General features: G+C 40.6%; 2 protein-coding genes across 2 annotated transcripts in view; one reads left to right on the forward strand and one right to left on the reverse strand.

Moving 5' to 3' along the window:
* Window positions 1-10,948, forward strand: part of ABCC3 (ATP binding cassette subfamily C member 3) — a gene marked incomplete at its 5' end in the record, with an annotated part of 35,533 nt that extends 24,585 nt beyond the window's left edge. The window contains 12 exons of the mRNA XM_010174215.2: window positions 31-136; window positions 831-984; window positions 2,409-2,616; window positions 3,167-3,477; window positions 4,206-4,405; window positions 4,509-4,635; window positions 5,455-5,556; window positions 6,577-6,723; window positions 7,666-7,824; window positions 8,195-8,361; window positions 9,805-9,999; window positions 10,672-10,948. Of these exons, the coding sequence (XP_010172517.2) occupies window positions 31-136; window positions 831-984; window positions 2,409-2,616; window positions 3,167-3,477; window positions 4,206-4,405; window positions 4,509-4,635; window positions 5,455-5,556; window positions 6,577-6,723; window positions 7,666-7,824; window positions 8,195-8,361; window positions 9,805-9,999; window positions 10,672-10,780 (1,985 nt within the window). The remainder of the gene's footprint in view (window positions 1-30; window positions 137-830; window positions 985-2,408; window positions 2,617-3,166; window positions 3,478-4,205; window positions 4,406-4,508; window positions 4,636-5,454; window positions 5,557-6,576; window positions 6,724-7,665; window positions 7,825-8,194; window positions 8,362-9,804; window positions 10,000-10,671) is intronic.
* Window positions 10,949-14,049: 3,101 nt separating this feature from the next.
* LOC104529810 (ankyrin repeat domain-containing protein 40) lies at window positions 14,050-18,830 on the reverse strand (the record flags this gene model as incomplete). Its single annotated transcript, XM_010174216.1, has 4 exons — window positions 14,050-14,327; window positions 15,640-15,821; window positions 16,687-17,160; window positions 18,682-18,830. Coding segments are annotated over 4 exons (943 nt in total), but the record flags the coding sequence as incomplete, so codon positions are not given.
* Window positions 18,831-21,174: the final 2,344 nt, after the last annotated feature.

Here is a 21,174-nt window from a genome sequence, read left to right on the forward strand (position 1 = left end):
TGGAAATCTGAGTGTGATCTTGTCTTGCAGTGCTGGAGGAGGAAGAAGTCCTGCTAGCTGAAGACACCCTCAGCATCCACACCGATTTGGCAGATAATGAACCAGTGACAAATGAGGTCCGCAAGCAGTTTCTTAGGTAAACGTGAGATTCATGTGTTTATAGTCTGTGTCGGGGGTGAAACACATCTGAAAGATGTTAGTCACATACTGCTTCTCAGTCTGGCCTTTAGTTTCCTTAGTTTCATCTTATAAATAAATAGTTTTAGCGTCCTTTTGAAAATAAATGAAAAAGAACATGCAAAGAAGATCAAACATCTATTCCTGCAATCCTCCTTTTAATCCAAACTGAACCAATTTCTTAAAGCAACTCTCTGGTTCTCAGGTAGCACCACTGTATGTATTTACCCACACAACATTAAACTGCTACCAACTGCATGATAAATAAACCCTTTGTATTCTGCCTTTCTATTGGCAATCTTGGAAATCTTTAAAAATTTCCCTAAGATGCTGTACCCATAGGTGCTGTCCAGCTACTGTTGATGTGCAAACAGAGAAGCTCAGGGGTTAGCTTTGAAATGACTGTCTTGCCATGAAGCCACTAATAGCCTTTACCAAAGAGCCAGGCCCTGACACAGCTTCTGTTAGGATCTGTATTTCTGGCATCACTGAACATTCAGAGGGATGGTACAAGCACCCATAGCTGTGAGTGAGGCTGGCATGGGAACTCAGCAGAAGAGCTGGGAACAATTCCAATCTGCTGCATCCCAATCTTGCCTTGGCACTGCCACAATATGCCCTTTTTCTGCTAATGACTCTCTTGTTTTGACTAGGCAACTTAGTGTAATATCTTCTGAGGGAGGAGAATGTCCCAACAAAATGTCAACGAAACGAAGAGTCTGTGAAAAGAAGCCAGCAGAGCCTCCTCTGCCAAGAAAAAATCCTCATGAGAAACTTATTCAGGCTGAAACCACTGAAACGGGAACGGTATAGTTTGATTCCTCCCTCCCTTTTTCTACTTTTTTTTTTTTTTTCTGTTTGAAAATATAATTTTTATTTTTAAATCTGATCTGGTTCTGTTAAATGTGTTGGATAAATCACGAATGCAGACTTTAGGCATTAATCTGGTGGCCACTGATCATTCAAATTTGGGATTTTGGCAGAGCTTTCTGTAGCTGGCCAGGGCTAGGTACTTAGGGAAAAAAGAAAAGAAGAAAGAAATCCCTTCCAGCTCTTGCCACAGTCACCTGATACGGCGCAGCACTGCGCTCCATCAGCCCTGACTTTGCATTGCGGAGTTTTCAGCACTCTTGCTCCTTAAACTGCTTGGCTGCTGTCGAATCCAGCTGCAGCACTGGGTATTTGGTGACCCGCAGCAGTGGGGTGTACAAGCCAACTGGCTGCTGTGTGCTAGCAGATCTGTCCTGTTGCAAGTGGTACCCACCACCCCGTCTTCAAGTGCATTTTATAGGTACAAAAGGGGCAGTACTCTTCCCTGAGCAGGGCCAGGATGTGAAATGGAAACAGAGAAAATGAGAAAAGAAGGAAAAAGGAGAAGATGGGAATACAAAAGTAAAATAAAGAGACAGAAAAGAGCAGCAGATGGAATAGGAACAGGGCGGTTTTGTTAAAGAAAGCCCCTTCCCTCCACTTTAGAAGGCTCAATGTGTCCTGCTGAGTCTGATGTACAGGCTCCATGGCACAGATGTGAAATTAACTGTTGCTGTGGATTATTTCAGCTTTCAGACTCCTCAATCAGCAACCCTTGTTCTTTCAATTATTCTTTCTCAGACTTTTTTAGAGACTGAGTTTTGTCTTGAGTCTGTGTCTCTTTTTGCTTCTCTGCTTTTTGCATGACCTCAGAGAGAGCATCTTTACTTTTTGCCGCAAGCATCACTTGTTTATGTTCCTATTGGGGTGCACTAGCATTTGGTACCTCACTTAAGCTGCTGTAAAGACACCTGGATGGAGGCATATTCAGCACTTTTCCTTAAACAGGCCACTTAAAGTAGTCCTGAGCTTAATATGCCTGCCAAATTGCTTCTTTTGCCTGAAAAAAAATTAGCTCCTGTTCTTGTTACCCATCCTTTGCTGCTATTTGATTAGCCTCTTTTTTTTTTTTTTAAATTATTATTATTTTAATTCCTCTAGCATAATCTTAAAAACTAAAACCCCAAAAAACTAATACAGTTCCTCAAAATGGAGGAAAAGAGAATTTCAGGGAAGTTTCTGACTTGTTTTGAAAGTCATTGCCCTGATGTGGAGCTCAGGCAGATGAACTGTTCTCTGTGGTATGTTAGTTTGACCAGTCTTGAACTTAGCAGCTCCTCTGACAAATAATTTTTCTTCTCTTCTTCTAAACTCCTGATTGTGTGAGTGGTACAAACCAACTTTGGTGTGTGATTTTGCAGGTAAAGCTAACAGTGTTCTGGCAATACATGAAGGCTGTCAGCCCTGTCATTTCTTTAGTGATATGTTTCCTATATTGCTGTCAAAATGCTGCTGCTATTGGGGCCAATGTGTGGCTCAGTGACTGGACCAACGAGCCGGTGATAAATGGGACTCAGCACAACACAGCCATGCGAATCGGAGTCTATGCTGCCTTGGGCCTCTTGCAAGGTGAGACCAGATAAAATCATGGAGTCTCAATGTTTAGTAAAGAGGAATTAGGTGGGAAAGTCATGGCACAAGTTGCTTGTGGTCCAGAATTGCCCCCCCAGATCCTATCCTAAGCAAGGGAAGTAACAACCTGGAGCTACAAAGTCTGAGCTCAGCCCAAAAATTTTAATTTTGTTGTGAAGCCCTTGGAAGGGGTTGAATGAGTGACATGGAAGCTTGAGAGAGGTAAGTCAGAGAGAAAACACAAAAACATAGGTGCAGAAGAGACTGAAGGGTTGGGGTGAAGTTGTAGCATTAGGACTTCATGGAGGTTTGTGGGAAGCAGAGGGTTGTGCATCTCTCTGGTGTGGACAGCATGGTGAAATCCTACAGGACACGTTCCTGTGCCTTAGGCAGCAGTTGACCTCAGTGTCATAGTGATGATGTGCACGGTAAGAGAAGGGTAGACAGGGAATATAGTAAAGGAAAAGAAACTTCTAGCACAACAGAAACTGCTGAGAGTCAAAGAGCTGTGAATTGGGAACATCAAGTTCTCCTTTTCACCTGTTAGGCCTCACAGTACTCATCTGCTCCTTCACCCTGGCCATGGGAGGCATTAACGCAGCCCGGACACTCCACGCTGCTCTGCTGGAGAACAAATTTCACACCCCACAGTCCTTCTACGACACCACCCCCACCGGCCGAATCATCAACCGCTTTTCCAAGGACATCTATGTGATTGATGAAGTCATCCCACCGACCATCTTGATGTTCCTGGGAACATTCTTCACCTCTTTATCCACAATGATTGTAATTATAGCAAGTACTCCGCTCTTCGCTGTGGTTATAGTTCCACTTGCAATTCTGTACTTCTTTGTTCAGGTAACTGAAAAAATATCTGACTACCATTGCAACGAGTCTTATTTCATTGTTGATATTTCTTTTTAGGAAAAACAACATGATTTTGGGGGGAAAATGGAAATATCTGAATTAACTACGTGTTTATGTAAACAAAATATTATTTATTTCTCCCAAAAAAAGAAATGTCTGTTGAGCTGTGGTCATGAAATAAATAGGCATAACCTTTTTTTGCTTTTAAGTAGTAACAAGCCTACTTCTAGAGATAGAGCTGCACTTCAATACATTGAAGTGTGTTTCTACTTGACATGTTGACAAGTTTTTAAGGTGGTGAGGAGTTAAAATGTTGAAAATGGAAAACATCAATTTTATTGACTTCTGAGAAAAGATGAAGCTTATTTTATAGACCATAAATAGAAACCTGATAACAGAGGTGCAAATTCATGTTTCCTTTTCATGGAAAATGAGGCTTCTACAAATGGATTCATTTTGTTAGGCTATATTAACTAAACTTAAAGGGACATAGACAAATTGAACTTACAGTCTGTAGAAATTGCAGTTACCCAGTACTGTGTTGTGGAATTAAACAAAGGTAACTTCCTTGAAATTCTTCTTAAGTATAGAGAATATTTTGGAGGGTTGAAGTGCATCAGTAGCAATCTCCTTTAAATCTTTATCCTAAAAAAATTTTCACTGTTAATTAAAAGAGAAAGTATTTCATGTACTCTTCACTTTTCTCCAAAAAATGGCAGCGATTCTACGTAGCTACCTCCCGCCAGCTGAAGCGTCTGGAGTCTGTGAGCAGATCTCCCATCTACTCACACTTCTCAGAAACAGTATCGGGGGCCAGTGTCATCAGAGCCTATAGAAGAGTGAAATCCTTCATAGACGTCAGTGATCTGAAGGTGGATGAAAATCAGAAGAGTTACTATCCTGGCATAGTATCAAACAGGTAAAAAGGCAAATAACTCCTTGTTTCCACTTAAATAATCCTGTGTTTGCATACCTGGTCCAACCAACCATTTACTACTGCCTGTGTCTTGCCTTTTTACCAGGTGGCTGGGCATTCGAGTTGAATTTGTGGGGAACTGTATTGTCCTTTTTGCTGCCCTTTTTGCTGTGATTGGTAAAAACAGCCTGAATGCTGGCTTGGTAGGACTGTCAGTATCTTATGCACTACAGGTATGTATTACAGTTTTCTGTTCATTGATGGGTTTGCATTTTTGTAGATGTTATGGATATATTAACAACAATTTAAGTGCTTGTTAAAGCTGAAGTTAATAAGGAAATAATAAAAGTGAGTTGTGGAACTTCTGGAACCAGCAGAGATTTACACTGAATGCTGACAGACCATCAGCAAGCTCCTACACAGTAGGATTTCAGGCACTTTGGGAGCACCAACATTGCACTGCACCCCAGTGTCCCCAGTGGAGGCATGCAGGAAGCTCAGGAAGTGTCAGGTACATCCACCAAGAACAGCTCATTTGAGCAGCATGGGCTTAACATGTCCTGCATCATGCCTGCTACATAGCACATCGGTGTGTCCAGGTAATCACAGGCAGATCAGTAGGATTCATAAATTGGCAAGATAATTCAGTAGGATTCATAAATTGGCAAGATAATTGGCACTCACCCAAGCTGCGGACAGTTTAGTAGATTTAATGGCCTCACTCTTGGCAGAAGCTTTTTTGACATTGTGAGTGTGCAGGGTTGCTGTTAGCAATTTTCCAGTGAGACTCATGACTAGGGGAATGACTTCCAACCAACTTTTTTTGAGAGGGCCATTTGTTAAATCACTGTGGGAAGCATATCCTTCTTCACATGAGCACCTAAGTATCTGTAAACTTCTTGTCCCAGTAACTCTATTAATGTTGATGCAAAGGTAATTATTCCATTTGTAATATTAATGTGAATCCATGTCTTAATAGCAGTGTCTGTTGTTGTCATTACTAAATCTGTTGGTCCTCTGTGGGTGATATTTTACTCCTTGTCTTCTCCAAGGTGACCTTGTCTCTGAATTGGATGGTCCGAATGACTTCTGAACTTGAAACTAACATTGTGGCTGTTGAAAGAATAAAAGAGTATTCAGAAACTGAAACAGAGGTCAGCTACCAAGCATCAAGCATGCTCACCAACAAGCGTGGTGAACTTTTAATGCACACATTTACATGGTCTTTCTTTAGAGTCTTGAGAGACAGTTCCTGCTCTGAGAGTGTTATCATTTAACCTGAACAAATGTCACACTCTGAACTGTAATTTATGCTATCACTGCTCCAAATTATTACTGCCATCATGCAGCCTGTGCCTAGCATCTCATTTTCTGCTACTGTGAGTGGCTGTGAGCACAACAGAGATGAGTTTCACCATCAGAATATTGCTCCCATTGGATCTGAAGTGTTTGATGCATAGTCCTACCTGTATGGATGGTGCTGTGATCCTGCCAGTGAGCACAGCTGCAGTACAATTATCAGGCTGTGCACATGTTTTCAATAGTATTTCTGTTTAATCAGCTTAATCAGTCCTTGTCTCCCACGAGAGAAGAACATCTCTAGGAACGCAGGATGCCTAGTCCAGGAAATTCATCCAATCATCTGCCTTTGTTGTCAGATACTTTCAAAGGTGGCAGGTGGAGCTATGCTGGGAAATCTGCTGCTCCGTGGGCACACTGAGTTTTGTTAGCCCTGTGTACATGATGGGACACTAAGAAATAGGAACTGGAGGGTATGAGGAGAGCTGCAGTGTACAGTTCTAGAGATTAAGTATTTAATCTGGAAGGAAGCTAGACAAGATGCACGATACAAGCTATAAACCAGAGCTTGAGCTGGCATAAAACAGGCGGTACTCTATGGAAGTTAATAGAAAAAAATGTTAATTTATAGCCATTGAGGATTTGGCCCTATATGTTCAGATTTTTTTTCCTGTAAACGTCACAAAAAAGACCAAAATGGATGGATACTGAGGCACCAATGTTTTTTACCCCATTATTATAAATTGATTTGATAATGGAGATTTAATTTATCGGATATATTTCTAGGAACCCATAAATGTTAATGTTTGTATCTTGAGTTTGATTTGTTTTTTCTTAAACCTATATGAGGCATTTCTGGCTTCTGTTTTCCTTAGGCTCCTTGGATCATTGAGGGCAAGAGTCCCCCAGAAGACTGGCCATCCAAGGGAGAGCTGGAGTTTGTGAATTATTCAGTGAGGTACAGAAAAGGTCTGGATCTAGTGCTGAAGGGTCTCAACCTCCAAGTGCATGGTGGAGAAAAGGTAAGTTACCAGCTGTGTGTCTTTCCTCTGGGCTGCCAGTGACAACAAGAGAGTAGAGGACAGGGGCTACAAGCACATTTGCCCCAGGGGTGGAGACCTACTCAAGCTGGCATTGCAGGAGCCAGCAGTGACAACCCTGCTGTGGGTGTGCCAGCGTTCTGCAGGCTGGAAGCAGTAGAACCAATTGCATGGGGCTTCTGGACTTTCCAAGTTACGTTGGCATCAGGCTGCCGTACACCATGTAGGAGGCACTAGCCCAAGTGACAAAAATACAGTGACGAGAACGTTTTTCTGAAGCAGTGCAGATGGGAGAAGGAATTCCAGCTTTTTCTGCTCTCTGGCTTTCCCTGTGAAATTTTTGCCATGGAAGGAATTTACGTTCTTTGCTTCTTTAATTAGGAAATTGTATTTGTTCTGGGAGATTCATTTGCTTCCAAAGAAAGTCCTGGGGTTTGTGTGCTGGTGACAGAACAATTAGCATGGGAAAGTCCTCCACTTAACAGGCTATTATTAAAAAGAGAATTACCCTTATACTAGGCAGACAGGATGGCAGGTGCCTTCTAGAACTGAGGTACATGTGCTTACCCATAAAATCTGAATTGCCCTCTGAAAAGCCTTTATTTCTTGTCCTTGAGTGATTTGGTTCCTACTATGGGTACTTCAGCTAATCACCCAAATTGTGTGGGGTAGCTCTAGTAAAGTTACATATTTATATGCAATATCATTCAAATTATGTAAATGGCAATATATACGTGACAATGTATGACATGGGTTTCTATGGAAGGATGATTACATTCTTTCTGAAATTCAGATCTTATGTCAAACCTCTTGGAGGAATCTTGGGGGTTGGTTTGTTGTTTTGGTTTGGTTTGGGGTTTTTTGTTGTTTTTTTGTTTTGGTTTTAACCATATGCTTTGTTGTTAAACCTGCAATTTTTTGTAGATTGGAATTGTTGGCAGAACTGGAGCAGGGAAGTCCTCCATGACGCTCTGTCTCTTTAGGATCCTGGAAGCTGTAAAAGGGGAAATTAAAATTGATGGTGTGAACATTTCAGAGATTGGTCTTCATGACGTTCGATCAAGGCTGACAATTATTCCTCAGGTACTGTTTCACAATAAAGGAAGGACCTCTGGCAGCTTAGCAAACCATACATAGTGGTTTATCCACAGTGGAAAATGCTGTGTTACACTCAGAAAATTATTTCAGAAAAACAAACTATACTTTTAAGTGGTGCTGTCCTGACACCTTATAAGCTGATGCTGGGTGATAAAACAGGATTTGGGATAAAACATCTTTAGAGCTGGAACTTGAATTTTGACTGTGTATAATGTAATGTATTTTCAGAGTGGCTAAGACTGGGAGGCAGCCTGCCTGCAATGCAATGGAGACTTCAAAGCCATAACTCGTATTTTAATATCTGTACTTAAAACAGCTAAAGCACTTATCTTATGAAACTTGGTTTTATATCCAGGATCCTGTTCTCTTTTCTGGAACACTGAGGATGAACCTGGATCCATTTAATAAGTATTCAGATGAAGAAATATGGAAAGCTCTTGAACTGTCTCATCTGAAGAGGTTTGTCAGCAGTCAGCCATCCATGTTGGACTATGAATGCTCAGAAGGTGGAGAAAATCTGAGGTAAGGAATGCCTGGGCTGGAAACATGGACTGAGCTTTCATTCACCCTTAACACTGAGTAACACTTGAGCACAGGTTTGCACTGTCTTCTGTTGTGCCAGAATTTAGCCACCTATTCCTGTTTGAAGAAAACCACTAAGGCTCAAATATTTGCCTGCTGTTCTGCCTCTCCCATGAATGATCTGGTTCTTCTTTGCTGATGGGAAGGATTTATTCCAAACCAAAATCCTGTCTTACCAGTAAAAAAAGAAGTCTCAGGATGACAGGGTATTAGGAATGGGCAGCCCCTTAAACATGGTTTGGTAGGAGGGAAATGCCATGGTAACATATATAACTGCTGGGCTGAGTAGGTTCTCTGCCTAAACTGACTCTTTAGCAGTGTTTATTTTCCATTATTATTTAGAAGGCATGAATGGGGATCATAAAATGCCATGCTTTGATATGCTGGGTTGGCTTCTGAGCCTGTGGTGTAACCAGATTATGTATGTGATGAAGGTTCAGCTCCTTCCTCATCCTGCAGAGACTCTCAGACAGAGGCTGTGGCTGAGGTGAGCAGGGGAGGAGGTGTAGGCTGCCCAGACTTTTTTTTTTTTGATGGTAGAAAGGACTTACAGCTTCAGACATTTCTTTCTTTTTTTCTTCCCATCTTCTTTTCTTTTTTTAAAAAAGTTTGTATATGTTCAGTGTTGTAACTGCGTGTGTTCCTGAAAACTCAGGCCATTGTAATCATGAGTTCCCTCAGCTTTTGTCACAGTGACAGAAAGGGGCATTTGGTGGCTCTGTCAGTACTGGGTCAGAAAGCAAACACGTGCTAAAACTACCTGAGTAATGCTGCAATGTGTATTTATTAGCTCTGGAGCTGACAGACTGGGCTGTTTGCTAAATACTGATTTTTTTATCAGGTAACTTTACCTGACGAGTAATCTGCTCTAGCACAAGTGATTCTGAGCAGCAAAGGGTGACTAAGATGATGAAAGGGCTGGAGCATCTTTCATACAAGGAAAGGCTGAGGGAGCTGGGCCTGTCCAGCCTGGAGAAAAGACAACTCAGAGGGGATCTGATTAATGTTTATAAATATCTAAAGGGAGAGTGTCTAGAGGACGGGGCCAGACTCTTCTCATTGGCACCCAACAATAGGATGAGAGGCAACGGGCACAAACTGCCACCTAGGAAGTTCCATCTGAACATAAAGAACTTCTTTACTGTGAGGGTGACTGAGCACTGGGACAGGCTGCCCAGAGAGGGTGTGGAATCTCCCTCCCTGGAGATATTCACAAAACACCTGGACAAAATCCTGGTTCATGTGCTCTAGGAGTCCCTGCTTGCGCAGAGAGGTTGGACCAGATGACCTTCAGAGGTCCCTTCCAACCTCAACCATCCTGGGATTCTGTGAGAGCTAAGGGCAGTGGGACCTCCTTTGTGAAAGCCCTGTCTCTGTTTGCAGCGTTGGCCAAAGGCAACTTGTCTGTCTGGCAAGAGCACTGCTTCGCAAGACGAGAATCTTGATCCTAGATGAAGCGACAGCAGCTATCGATCTCGAAACGGATGATCTTATCCAGATGACTATTAGGACCCAGTTTGAAGACTGCACGGTGCTGACAATAGCGCACAGGCTGAACACCATTATGGATTACACAAGGTAAAAATCTCTTAATGGTGCGTGGACGGGGGCTCACTGGTTTACTGGGTATGTGAAGCAGCACTTAGAAGGGTCTAGTTTGTCTCTAGACAGTAACACTGATGCTCTGGTCAGGTAGTAGGTGAAGCAATGATGTTTAAGCCGTATATCCTAGAATATCCAGACCCGATTTCACTTCTGTTGGTATAAGAAACAGGTTCTATATTCATTAACCAGAGCTGTGCAAGAGATACTACCTAGTTGCGTTAATGGCACCATCAGCAAGCTTAAGGATCCTTTCTGGACTAGCTGCTGCTATAACTCTTTCACTAACGTTGTGCCATATTAATTACTTCAAAATATGTTACTATACTTGGTGAGCTTTTATCTCCTTGGCTCTCTGCTACTGTATTTTCAATTCCAGAACTACCAGTATGGCACTTGTTATTAATTGTTACCCTCTCCCCAGGAGACGGTGACTGTCCTGTGCCTTTGTAAATCAAACAGCAGCTCAGGGAGAACGTTTCTCATCCGTTGTGTTTCAACGTGTGAAAATAAGTGAGTGAAACAAAGGCAAGGAAAAGGCAAGGAAAAGATTAGAGCAGTATTTGCTTTGTGATAAAAAGGGGTATCGCATTTCTCGTGAGGAATTCTCTGACATACCTTCCCACTGCCACTTTCTGTTTTGCACAGGGTTCTTGTTCTAGACAATGGAACCGTAGCTGAATTCGATACACCTGCAAGCCTTATAGCATCAAAGGGTCTTTTCTACAGTATGGCCAAAGATGCTGGACTAGCTTGAAAAGACGACCCCTTGGGTTTTTGGTTGGTTTGTTTGTTGGTTTGTGGTTTTTTTTTAATATTACTGAGTTGCCACAAAAATGACTTATGAATGTACTGTAATTTACAAAACAGTTTTTGTAGTTGACTAATCTTGTGATATGTGAACAAAGTATTTTACAAGGACCAGAAAGTGAATTTTATATTTTTAATTATTTTATATATACATAAAATATTTTATTATATGCTTTTTTCTTCCCCAAAGAATGCCAAACATTTTGCCAAGAAAATGTATGTATCACAGGGCAATATGTACTGTATTTGGGTTTATAATTAGTAAATTATATTAATGCTACAAGACACCTGTTTTGTGTGTTTTCTGCATAAGGATTCAATGCTTTTGAAGTGGAAAGACAGGCCCAGTTAAGCAGTGATACAGCTGAAAAAGAGAGAAATAATGTGTAATCTTTGAGTGGATCCAACCTGTTCCTTTCAGTATTTCCCTCAGGACAAAGGAGTTGAATGCCACGGCCTCAGGGCTGTGTGCTATCCCAGGACCTTTGGTATCCCTGCCCAGGGCAACTTTAGCATTATAAAATTCCACTTCAGTGTAAGAATTACATCTATTTAAAACTAAACCTATGGATGGCTTAATAAAAATAATTAACTACACAATTTCTACCAATTTATTAGACTCCACATAAGCCTGCAGGGCTGCACTTGGCACAGATTGATTACAGTTTTGTTATATCTCTCTCGTGTGTGAAGTCACTATGTGTAAGTCTCCACTTAAGCTGAACATGCATGCTGATGAGATGTGTATATGGTTTATCTCATTCAGCACTTCATCACCTGCAATAGTATGTGGTTTGTTTTGCAGAAATAAATATCTACCTTATTATTGATAACCAGGCCTCCTCAGATGGAGGGAGTACCGTGTTTAAACGATATTTGCTGCTAGAATTTGATAGAATGACTTTTGCTTTAGTTGTTTACTTCCTCCACCAAGCACTCTAGAAATCGTACCTGGCAAGAAAAGGTTCCTATGTTTTTCCATAAGTAAAGTTCAGAAAAACTTTGAGAAGACAAAAATAACAATTTATTAATTCTTACAAATCATACTTCTTAAATAGAAACAAGAATCTGCAGCCAAGCATTCATTTGACATTAACATTTCATATAGCAGAGCACAGAGTAATGAATTATTTATCATACACAGTAATGTCATGATTATACACTGATCAGATTGTTAGGAGTGTTAATAGTGTCTTCTGTGTATAAACTGCATAAGGTATAAAAATATAACTCTGAATGCATAGATAGGGATCAGCATCTGTGCGAGATCATCAGTGTAACAGCGAAGTCATCCCCCCAGCAGCTGAGCTTGTCTCGAGTAGGTCTGACTGGTTAAGCCTGGAACCTTCCTGGATCTAGCTGGCGTTTAGACAGCCGATGCTTAAACCGTATCTGTTCTGAGTGCCAGGGAGAATGCAACAGACCCCGGGTGACACCTGGAACAACAGTGTTATTGTTCCATTATACAGAATTTAATAAACCAGTAGCAATTTGGTATAAAATATTGATACTGCCAGTGACTCAGACCACATTTGCCCTCCAACTCTCTTCAGAAGCGGGTATTTTGTTGTAACAAAATGTTCTACTGTTAGCCTTAGGAGACTGAGCTTCAGCCTAGTTAATTGGTACACAGGAAATCTGGGTGTTTGCATGGATCTGTGCTTCCAGGTGAACACTGGACACCGGACTGGAAGGCAGACTGGGAGAGGGCTCCCTCTCGTGTGCTCAGTCACTCCTGCTGACGCTGCTTCCCTTCGCACAAAGGACGATTCACTGGGTGACAAAGAGAGCGCAGTACGTTTGGGTACCAGTTCCTATTGCTGAGCTGTGATACAGGTGACTGCTCTGACTGCAGGGAAGAGCCAACTTCTTTACCTGCTGCAGCCTCTGAGAAAGGAGACAAGGCTGTGGGAGAGACCTAAAACCATCTGGATTAAGTTCTCACCTCAGCATCTCCTCCAGCTAGTTTGGGTGGCTCCCTGCTCAGCACACTGCTTTGATAAATCCCATTTACAGATCCACAAACAATGTCCAGCTCACTTGGGCTGTCAATTCTTGGACAACGAGACAAAAAGATACTTTGGTTGCTGTAGTTTCCAAAGAAACTGGGGGAGAAGGGAGGGGAAAGACGCAGAAACAGTGGGAAATTCAGTCCAGTGTGGTATGTTCTGTTTGCCCATTATATTTTGTACTTTAATTCGTTCATCTAATACATTCTACATGCTTTTGTAGTTAGGCTACCAGAACAGAGCTCTTCCTCAACTGCAGATGACTGAGTAAATACTAAAATCATCAAAAAATTAGATAAATCCAGCTCTTAAGGACATTTGAATTTATTTATTCCAGAATTTCATAGCAAAGTAATCTAATTCTGAATTTTAAGTAACAGGAAAAGTGGTTTTTCCCCCCCCTCCAGTAAACAACACAGGTAAACACAAGTCATTTGGGGGGAAAAAAAGAAAATACATTGCATAGGAACATCAAGAACTAATATCACTGCAGAAAACCCTGGGCATTTCACTAGTTTCTTTTTAAACAGACAACTTTAAGTTTCAAGATGCAAACTTTCTCAGGAATGTAGAGGTAAAAAGAAAATAAAATGACAATTGTTGTTCCTTATAAAGGGGAAATTAAAGCAGCATTGGAGAAATGTGCTTTCAATACAGTAACAAAAATAGTTAAATTGCATGTGTCGATACTATTTATTGACAGACAACAATAAAGGGGATTTTGGTTGAGAGCATATTTATGATTTGGATAATTACAATAACTTTTTGTTTTCAACCTGAGAAATAGGGAGAAGTGTAAACAGGGATTAAGAAATCACAGGTAATAAGTCACTTGATAGTATTTAAACTAGACATGGTTTTGTGCTTCTTCCACAGATTTAAACCCTTCTGTTTTGTTTTTCTTTTCCTTCTAAATAAGAGATGATTTAAAATACACAATCTAAAAAGTGAGCATTAATGGTAATGGACTGAGATAGTAAATGGGTTTCATGGCAGGTTCTTTAGCTTAATTATCTCTGCTATTTTATAGCAAACAAATTATTAAAACAGTTTAAGCCTTTCCCTGAGAGCTGCTAACTCTACAGTATTTCAAGATTTTTGTAAGGAGAAGTGTTGCATTAACAGCTAGTTCTACCAATACTTCCTTTGCATTAAGCTACTTTCATATCAGACTCATTACTCTTAGATTAACTAGAGGCTGTAACTGTGCATAACATCTTTAGTTTATTTCAAGGTTAACAAAATAGATTTTTTTTTTTTTTCACAACATTAGCCCTTACAGATACTGTATTTCAAACATAATTTTAAAATGAGAGATACAAATATTTTGTTTTATTCTTTAAACAGTTAGTATGTCAGTTCTGATGCCTTCTTGTTATAACCACTCCGTTCAGAAAGTGTTGGGACTCTGAATAAGTTTTTGTCGCTTACTGTTAGAACAAGCTCCAGTTCTTGGAAATCCTGTAGCCTTGCAACATCTTTGTCCTTTAAATAAATACAGGAAGTTGTTAGGTGATAAACTGTCTGTTCAGTTTGGCAGAGGTAAGTTAAAATCATAGGCTCATACTAAGAGAAGGTATGTGTTTAGCCATAAATATGCCCATTCTTTACAGTAAACTGGAAGGCAGACAGCCTGTTGCATCTTGTATTTATTCTGGGATCCTATTCAGCTACTCACTGAAGTCTCTTTGTAGAAGGAATGCAATACTGACAGAGTGCAAGTGATTAATGGAGTTACACTTGTAAAGATCTACTGCATGCCACCCCCAACTCCTTTTTTTTGTTTTCCCCCCTCCTTGGTCATTCTTGGCAGCTCATGAATTTGATTCTTGCCTCTACCCAAGGAAGTCCTGCACACAGCTTCCCCCAGAGCAGCCCACCAACACCATCGTGGCGCTGGGTCTTGAGAGCAACGGAAGACACCCTCCTGCTGTACCACCTCGAGCTCCGATCCCCTCTGGAGCAGTGCTCTGCTGCTCAACAGCATTCAATAGAATTAGTTTTGTATCACCTCAAGGAATAAAAAGTGTCCTGCAGCCCTACCCAGAGAGCCTGAAGTAATTAGAACTGGAAATAAAAACAGTCCTTCCAACAACAACCTCAGCTGCCAAGTGACAGAATTGCTTATGTTTTAGGGGTTTTTTTCCCGCTTCTTGACTAACAAAGAACAAATCATCTTATAGTCAGTGAAGATACAGTACCATGAAGTCTATTAATCCAGCACTAATCAGCTTAGATGACTAACACCAACAATGCTCTAGAGGGATTTAAGAGTGAAAGAAAGGTCAGCAGTGAATCAGTAAAACAGGTCAGCAGGTCCTGTTTGCTGCACAGGTAAACATCACTGAAGTGAAGACAGTAACATTCAGCGACCTGCCCTCTGAAAATTCTGAAACACCTTTCTGTTTTTTGAAAGGACTGCATACAGTCTTTCCTGAACTAGCAAAACTCAGTGGGTACCACAGGCCTTTTAAATGCTGATGACAGCTCACAGTGGGGCGGTATTGCACTGAATTTAAGAATGTAGTAGAGAAATCAGATATTAATTGGGCTCAACACCAAATGGTTATGAAAGGAAATGATCAAAAAACTTGAGAACCTTTTTACTAAAAAAAACCCCAAACAAACAAACATATGCCAAGTGCTGGAAGTTGAAGGGAGGTTTTTGTTTGCTTTCTTGTTTGGGTTTTTTTTCCAAAACATGGGCCTATGCAGGTGACCAACAAATTATTCCTTTTAATGGTAACCTACAAGTCTTTTTTGTAAGTTAGTGCACTTCAAAATTTAGAGTTCTTACCTTTCTTAACATTGTATTTGGTAACTTTCTGATCTTCTGCACGTGCTCAGGGTTAACACCCAGCTCACAGCAACTCACTCGGAGCAGTTCCTTATAGGTCAGTTCTTGTCTGTCCAGTTCAATTTCAATGAAGTCATTTTCTCTAAGGTTAGGGTTTTGTATTCTAACTTTAAGCACTAGTTCTATTAGAAATAAAAAGGTATATTAATAGGCAGATGTATAAAAGCACTGGACAAGATATCTCTGTACTAACTTCCAAATATTTCTGTGTTCTATTAACCTTGTTTGTATCATTTGTAACAATACAAGAATCCTCAGAAAGCAAACAACTGGACTTGTATGACCATAATTGTCGTCAACCTATGTGAAAAAATAATCACAAATCTAACACAGCGCATGTGTATGCATTCAGGAACCTTTGTGTTGAATACTCATCTTACTGGATTTAAGCTAACTTAAAAGCAGAAGATTATAATGGTTATCAATTTCCTGAGCAATCCAGGATTGCTTTCATTGTTTGATTCTTTTGGTCATCAGTTAACTTCTCCTTGCTAATTCCTGGCTTTAAAACAGCTTTTGTTTCAAGAATGAAATTCCGTACTGAAGCTGCAATTCCATATTTCCCTCTCTGTGCAGGGAATATTCACCTGCAGAAATGGCAGATCATGTCATAGTTCACCTCAAGACTCAGGTCTGCAGATGTGATGAGCCATGTGATGTTCTCTCTGGAGCTCACTGGCTGCATACTCACACTCTTTATGTGAAGCTTGGAGTATGCTGTTCAGAGAATTAGATTACCCTGGTGTCTTTATACTTTTATAGCATTTGAGACAAATAGCCAATGTTTTCATCAATATTTTAATAACAGTTCCAGCAGAAACAGGATATCTGCCTCTAATTCCCTTCAAATGGTTCCTGAACGCCTAAGCATGGGAACCTTAAAATCTCCAGATGTACTGTGAATATGTGTAACCCTGATTAGTCTATTTTCACTGTCCAGCATGACAGAAGTTCTAAAACAAAAGGAGAAGAGACTTTTACTGTTACCTTGCATATTAAGTGGAAAAGCGCCTGTGAAGAAAACTGGCTGAAATGTCGGCACAGGCCCCATACAGGAGCTGTTCTCTTGCTGAGGTACAGACTGATTTGATCCAGCTGGTGAAGGGGGACTTCTGCTCCAGGACACAGACCCCTGGTAGACTGGACCTCTCTGAAGGACAGGTTGTGAGTGTCGTGGTGCACTACACCCTCTGGGCAGTGACGGCATGTCTCCCTTACCCGCTGCCTCACAAACAGCGTTCCCATGCTGTAATGGTGCACGTGTGCAAGTCTCCACATCAGGTAAGGAGGAAGAGTTGGTATCTTGCAGTTCTAAGTGTGAGACGCTGCCATTCACAGAGGGAGCTGGAATACTGTTACTCATGGTGTTATAAATGTAGGGGAAAGGTGGGTTAGCCAGATAATTAGGGATGATTGGCAGATCGGAATCTTTCTTTAAGTCTGAGAGGTCATCATCTTCCACTGTAAAACAAACAAAAAAACATTCTCTGAGACTGATTTGAGGGTTAAAAAAGAAGTATTGCTATTGCACTGTGGGTTGTGGGGTTCCCCCCCCCCCTTTTTTTTTAAGGGGTGGGGGGTGCGAGTGTTGGGTTAAAAGCACCACAGGATAAAAGATGAACCAGCGCAGAGCCACCAAGATGATGAAGGGAGTGGAGCATCTCCCTTATGAGGAAAGGCTGAGGGAGCTGGGGCTCTTTAGCTTGGAGAAGAGGAGACTGAGGGGTGACCTCATTAATGTTTATAAATATGTAAAGGGTGAATGTCAGGAGGATGGAGCCAGGCTCTTCTCAGTGATGCCCAGTGGTAGGACAAGGGGCAGTGGGTGTGAGCTGGAACACAGGAGGTTCTGCTTAAACTTGAGAAGAAACTTCTTTCCAGTGAGGGTGACAGAGCCCTGGAACAGGCTGCCCAGGGAGGGTGTGGAGTCTCCTCTGGAGACATTCAAAACCTGCCTGGACACCTTCCTGTGTGATCTCATTGAGGTTCCTGCTCTGGCAGGGGGATTGGACTGGATGATCTTTCGAGGTCCCTTCCAATCCCCAACATTCTGTGATTCTGTGTGTGATTCTGTGAACCAAGCAGCACTATGTGTTTTTTCTACAGTAAACAGAACCGTGCTCAAGTGTTGCAATACAGTAAACACAAAAGCAGAGTCTTATTCCAGTAATTCTGAGGGTGCTACTTCCTTCTAAACACTGCAATACTTTTGGTTTGTTTTGTTTTAATCCGCAGCCAGCATGTCGTAACATGGTCTCTGGTGGTATAATGCTATCGTCTTCATAATGTATAAGGCAATGAAAAACAAAGGGTAGTATGTTGTTCGATATTAAGGCAGAGGATAAAGAGAAAAGAACATGCAGTACTGGGGAGGTGAAACATTACCAATTCAGCAGCTGGGAGACGATAATGAAAATGAAAACAGACAAGGGAATACAAAGGGGAGGAGAGCGGTTGTTAATCAACCGCATTTCAAATTACTTATCACCTCTAGCAGCAAAGCCAACGCTGCTCCCAACAGTTACAAAACACGATAAAAATGCTCTACCAGTGTCCTCTAATGAGCTGTTTCTCTGGGCTGCTAATTTTCCATTTATTCAAACCAGTGTCTAAGCTCCACAGAACACTGGGAAAATTAGGTGTTGCTCATATAAAGGTTTCATAGGAATTTGAGAGATTTTCTTCTGTTGCCCTTTTGAAAACAGGAAGCTGCATCTGTCTGTCACTGGTTTAATCATGGCATTTTTCAAAATACAGTTTTTCTACTTTTTCAGTGTTTAGCAAAAAAGTTTGGCTAGCTGGATAAGGAATTTGTTAACTTTTCTTAACTTCTTACCAAGTACACACTCTAGAAATCAAGTCAGTTATTACTAAAACCTGAACACAGTATCTCCACATCCAAAATGAGATCAGAACATATGTGCTTTCAACAGCCTTTTCCTACAGTCTTTGACGATCACATCGCATAGCCAGTGGTTTTACCTCCCAACATCTTCCTTATCTCTCTCTTGGACGTTAACTGGGCCGGCCGTTCTCCCTTCTTGGTGAGGATCTCCTTGTCAGCACCAGCGTGCAGCAGGTAAGCCACCACCGGAGCGTGGTTCCGTTTGCATGCCCAGTGCAAACAAGTCCTGCACAGGGAAAATGTTAACACTGTTTGAAATCCTAAATTACGGTAGATTAATTTCCACTCATTCTTGTTGCCTATGAGAAGAACAAGACCTAATGCTTGTCTAACATAAAAACGGTTGTAATTGTAATCTTCCTTGGAAATTTACACCGTTTTTGGAGCCTGCAGTGACACCTGCTGATGTAGTTTTCCTTTGCTCTAATGCACTTAATAGCACGTTACCACAGTAGTATTTTTAAAGTTCAAAATCCTTTCAATGTCTTTTTATTAGGCTACTAACTTTTGTGGAAAAATAAATATCAAAAGGCTTACGTATGCTATTTTAATCTCTGATATAATAAGTTGTACTTCAAATACTTGTGTATATGTGAGCTAACAGGGATACTTCCCTAGAATGCTATTTTTACTCTTTATTTAATGCTGTCAGCACAATGACTTGCACTTTTTGGAAAGTAAATTATGTTTCAAATATTTTAAGCATAGTTTGTAAGCACAGTTCTTTGCCCACTTGCCATTCACTGCCCCAGCGATTCCCAAGCTTTGATCTACAGATAGCTAGTTCTCTGCAATCTGTAACTGATGCACAGAACTAATTGCTTTTTGGGGTTTTTTTTTATTATTATTTGCAGTTGCTGACCTAGAGAGATATAGTAAAGAAACATCCTAAAAGGTACTGAGCTTATTTAGTGCTTAGTATTAGGAACTTAGTAGGCTCACACATTATAACTCACTGTACTGTCTTACCATTCTTCCCTATCCCAGGTTCTGCTGATGTTTGACCTTCCTCTAACTTCTGTAGTTTATTTTAATTTTCTAGCTCCAGCTGAAAGAAGCTCTTTGGAAAAATGGTCACACTTAACCCTTCTCCAAGTTTGTTTGGGTTTTTGTTTTGGTTTTTTTGTTTTGTTTTGCTTTAGATTTAAGAATGAAATAAAATAAAGCAGAGATAAATAACAAACTTATAAGGGAAAAAAAATTCAGTTGAAAGTCCAGCTCCAAAAAGCTTTTTCCACTTTGTTTCTTTTAACAAAGTCATCAGACTGAAAAGTTGTATCTTGACCAGTAACTCACAACTTTCTACACAAAACTCTTGTCTTTTAAATTTTCTGTGTAGAAGTATGTAAGGGAGAAAAGAAAAAATCTCATCTTTGGAGGGATACAAATCAGGTAAAACCTAGAGAAGATCTAGAGTAACTTGCAAAACTTTGTTCATTGTTATATATTCTGACTTAAACTTGTCTGACTGGAAACAAAAGACTCAATTCTACAATTTCTTCTTACTAAAATTAATGCATCTTGATGGCAGAAAGTATCTCTGAATTAAAGGTGATGGGATTAGTCACTGCAGCAAGAGGTTATGTAGAGTTAGATCTAACTGAATGGATAGGAATGTAAGTGTATGTATACACATTATTTTTCTTCACAGACTATCCTAGGAGGGGTGCTACAAAATCTGTGTTTCAGAAGTTATAGTGCTAGCAATATTGTAAAATCCCATATTCTCTCTCCAAGGTTGGGCTGTGCATTGCAGCTAGAAAGTGCCATTTTTGAATGGGATAAAATAATGTTGTTAGCAGAGTATTCCTGAATTTTTAACACCAAAGGTCCCACAGAATCGGAGACAAGCTCCACAAAACTCAGACCATGTTTGTTTAAGTTTTTCTGTGCACTGTTTTCTGGACTTTTCACAAATATCTCCTTGTGAAACGAGTGTGAATACCCCACATGAATTCAGAAGTAGCACACTGCCAAGTCATAAACTAATTTGGACCAAAGTGGTGGGAAAAAGCACGGGCAGTATGGTTGTGTTTGTTTTGAGTGCAAAATCTGGAGGTTTTGTTTGTAGAGGAGGTATGTAAGTCTCAACAGCACTGCCCTCATTTTGGGATCCACCCTGACCATTTCACATGGTGTCGTGCACAGGTACCATCTACCTATGGACCTGACGGGCATCAAAATGTAAGTACTCAGCACCTCTTAGCATCAGACATACTGAGAAGCTCACTGGAGAAATTTAAGTTCTAGAAGCAAATTTAAATAACAACAAAGATCCATTTATTGCCATAGTTAAAAATTATTTTTAAATAATTATATTAAAGACAGATTCTGTTATCAGTGCCAGTTTTAGGTACAAACTCATTTTGATGACAAGCAGCTCTTTATCTTACTAAGAGAATTAAATGTTTTATGAACCAGTTATCTTAAATTTTCACAAGTTCTCATTTTAGTCACCACAATTTGAACCTCAAAGTTTCATTTCATTCTAAATTCCAGCTGATTTGTATTTCACGTGAAGGAGCGAACCCACGGCAGCGTGAGCGCTGGAAAACCGGAGGAGCGATCCC

This window comes from Antrostomus carolinensis, unplaced genomic scaffold, assembly GCF_000700745.2.
Source record: "Antrostomus carolinensis isolate BGI_N321 unplaced genomic scaffold, ASM70074v2 scaffold37908, whole genome shotgun sequence".
Taxonomy (NCBI): Eukaryota; Metazoa; Chordata; class Aves; order Caprimulgiformes; family Caprimulgidae; genus Antrostomus; species Antrostomus carolinensis.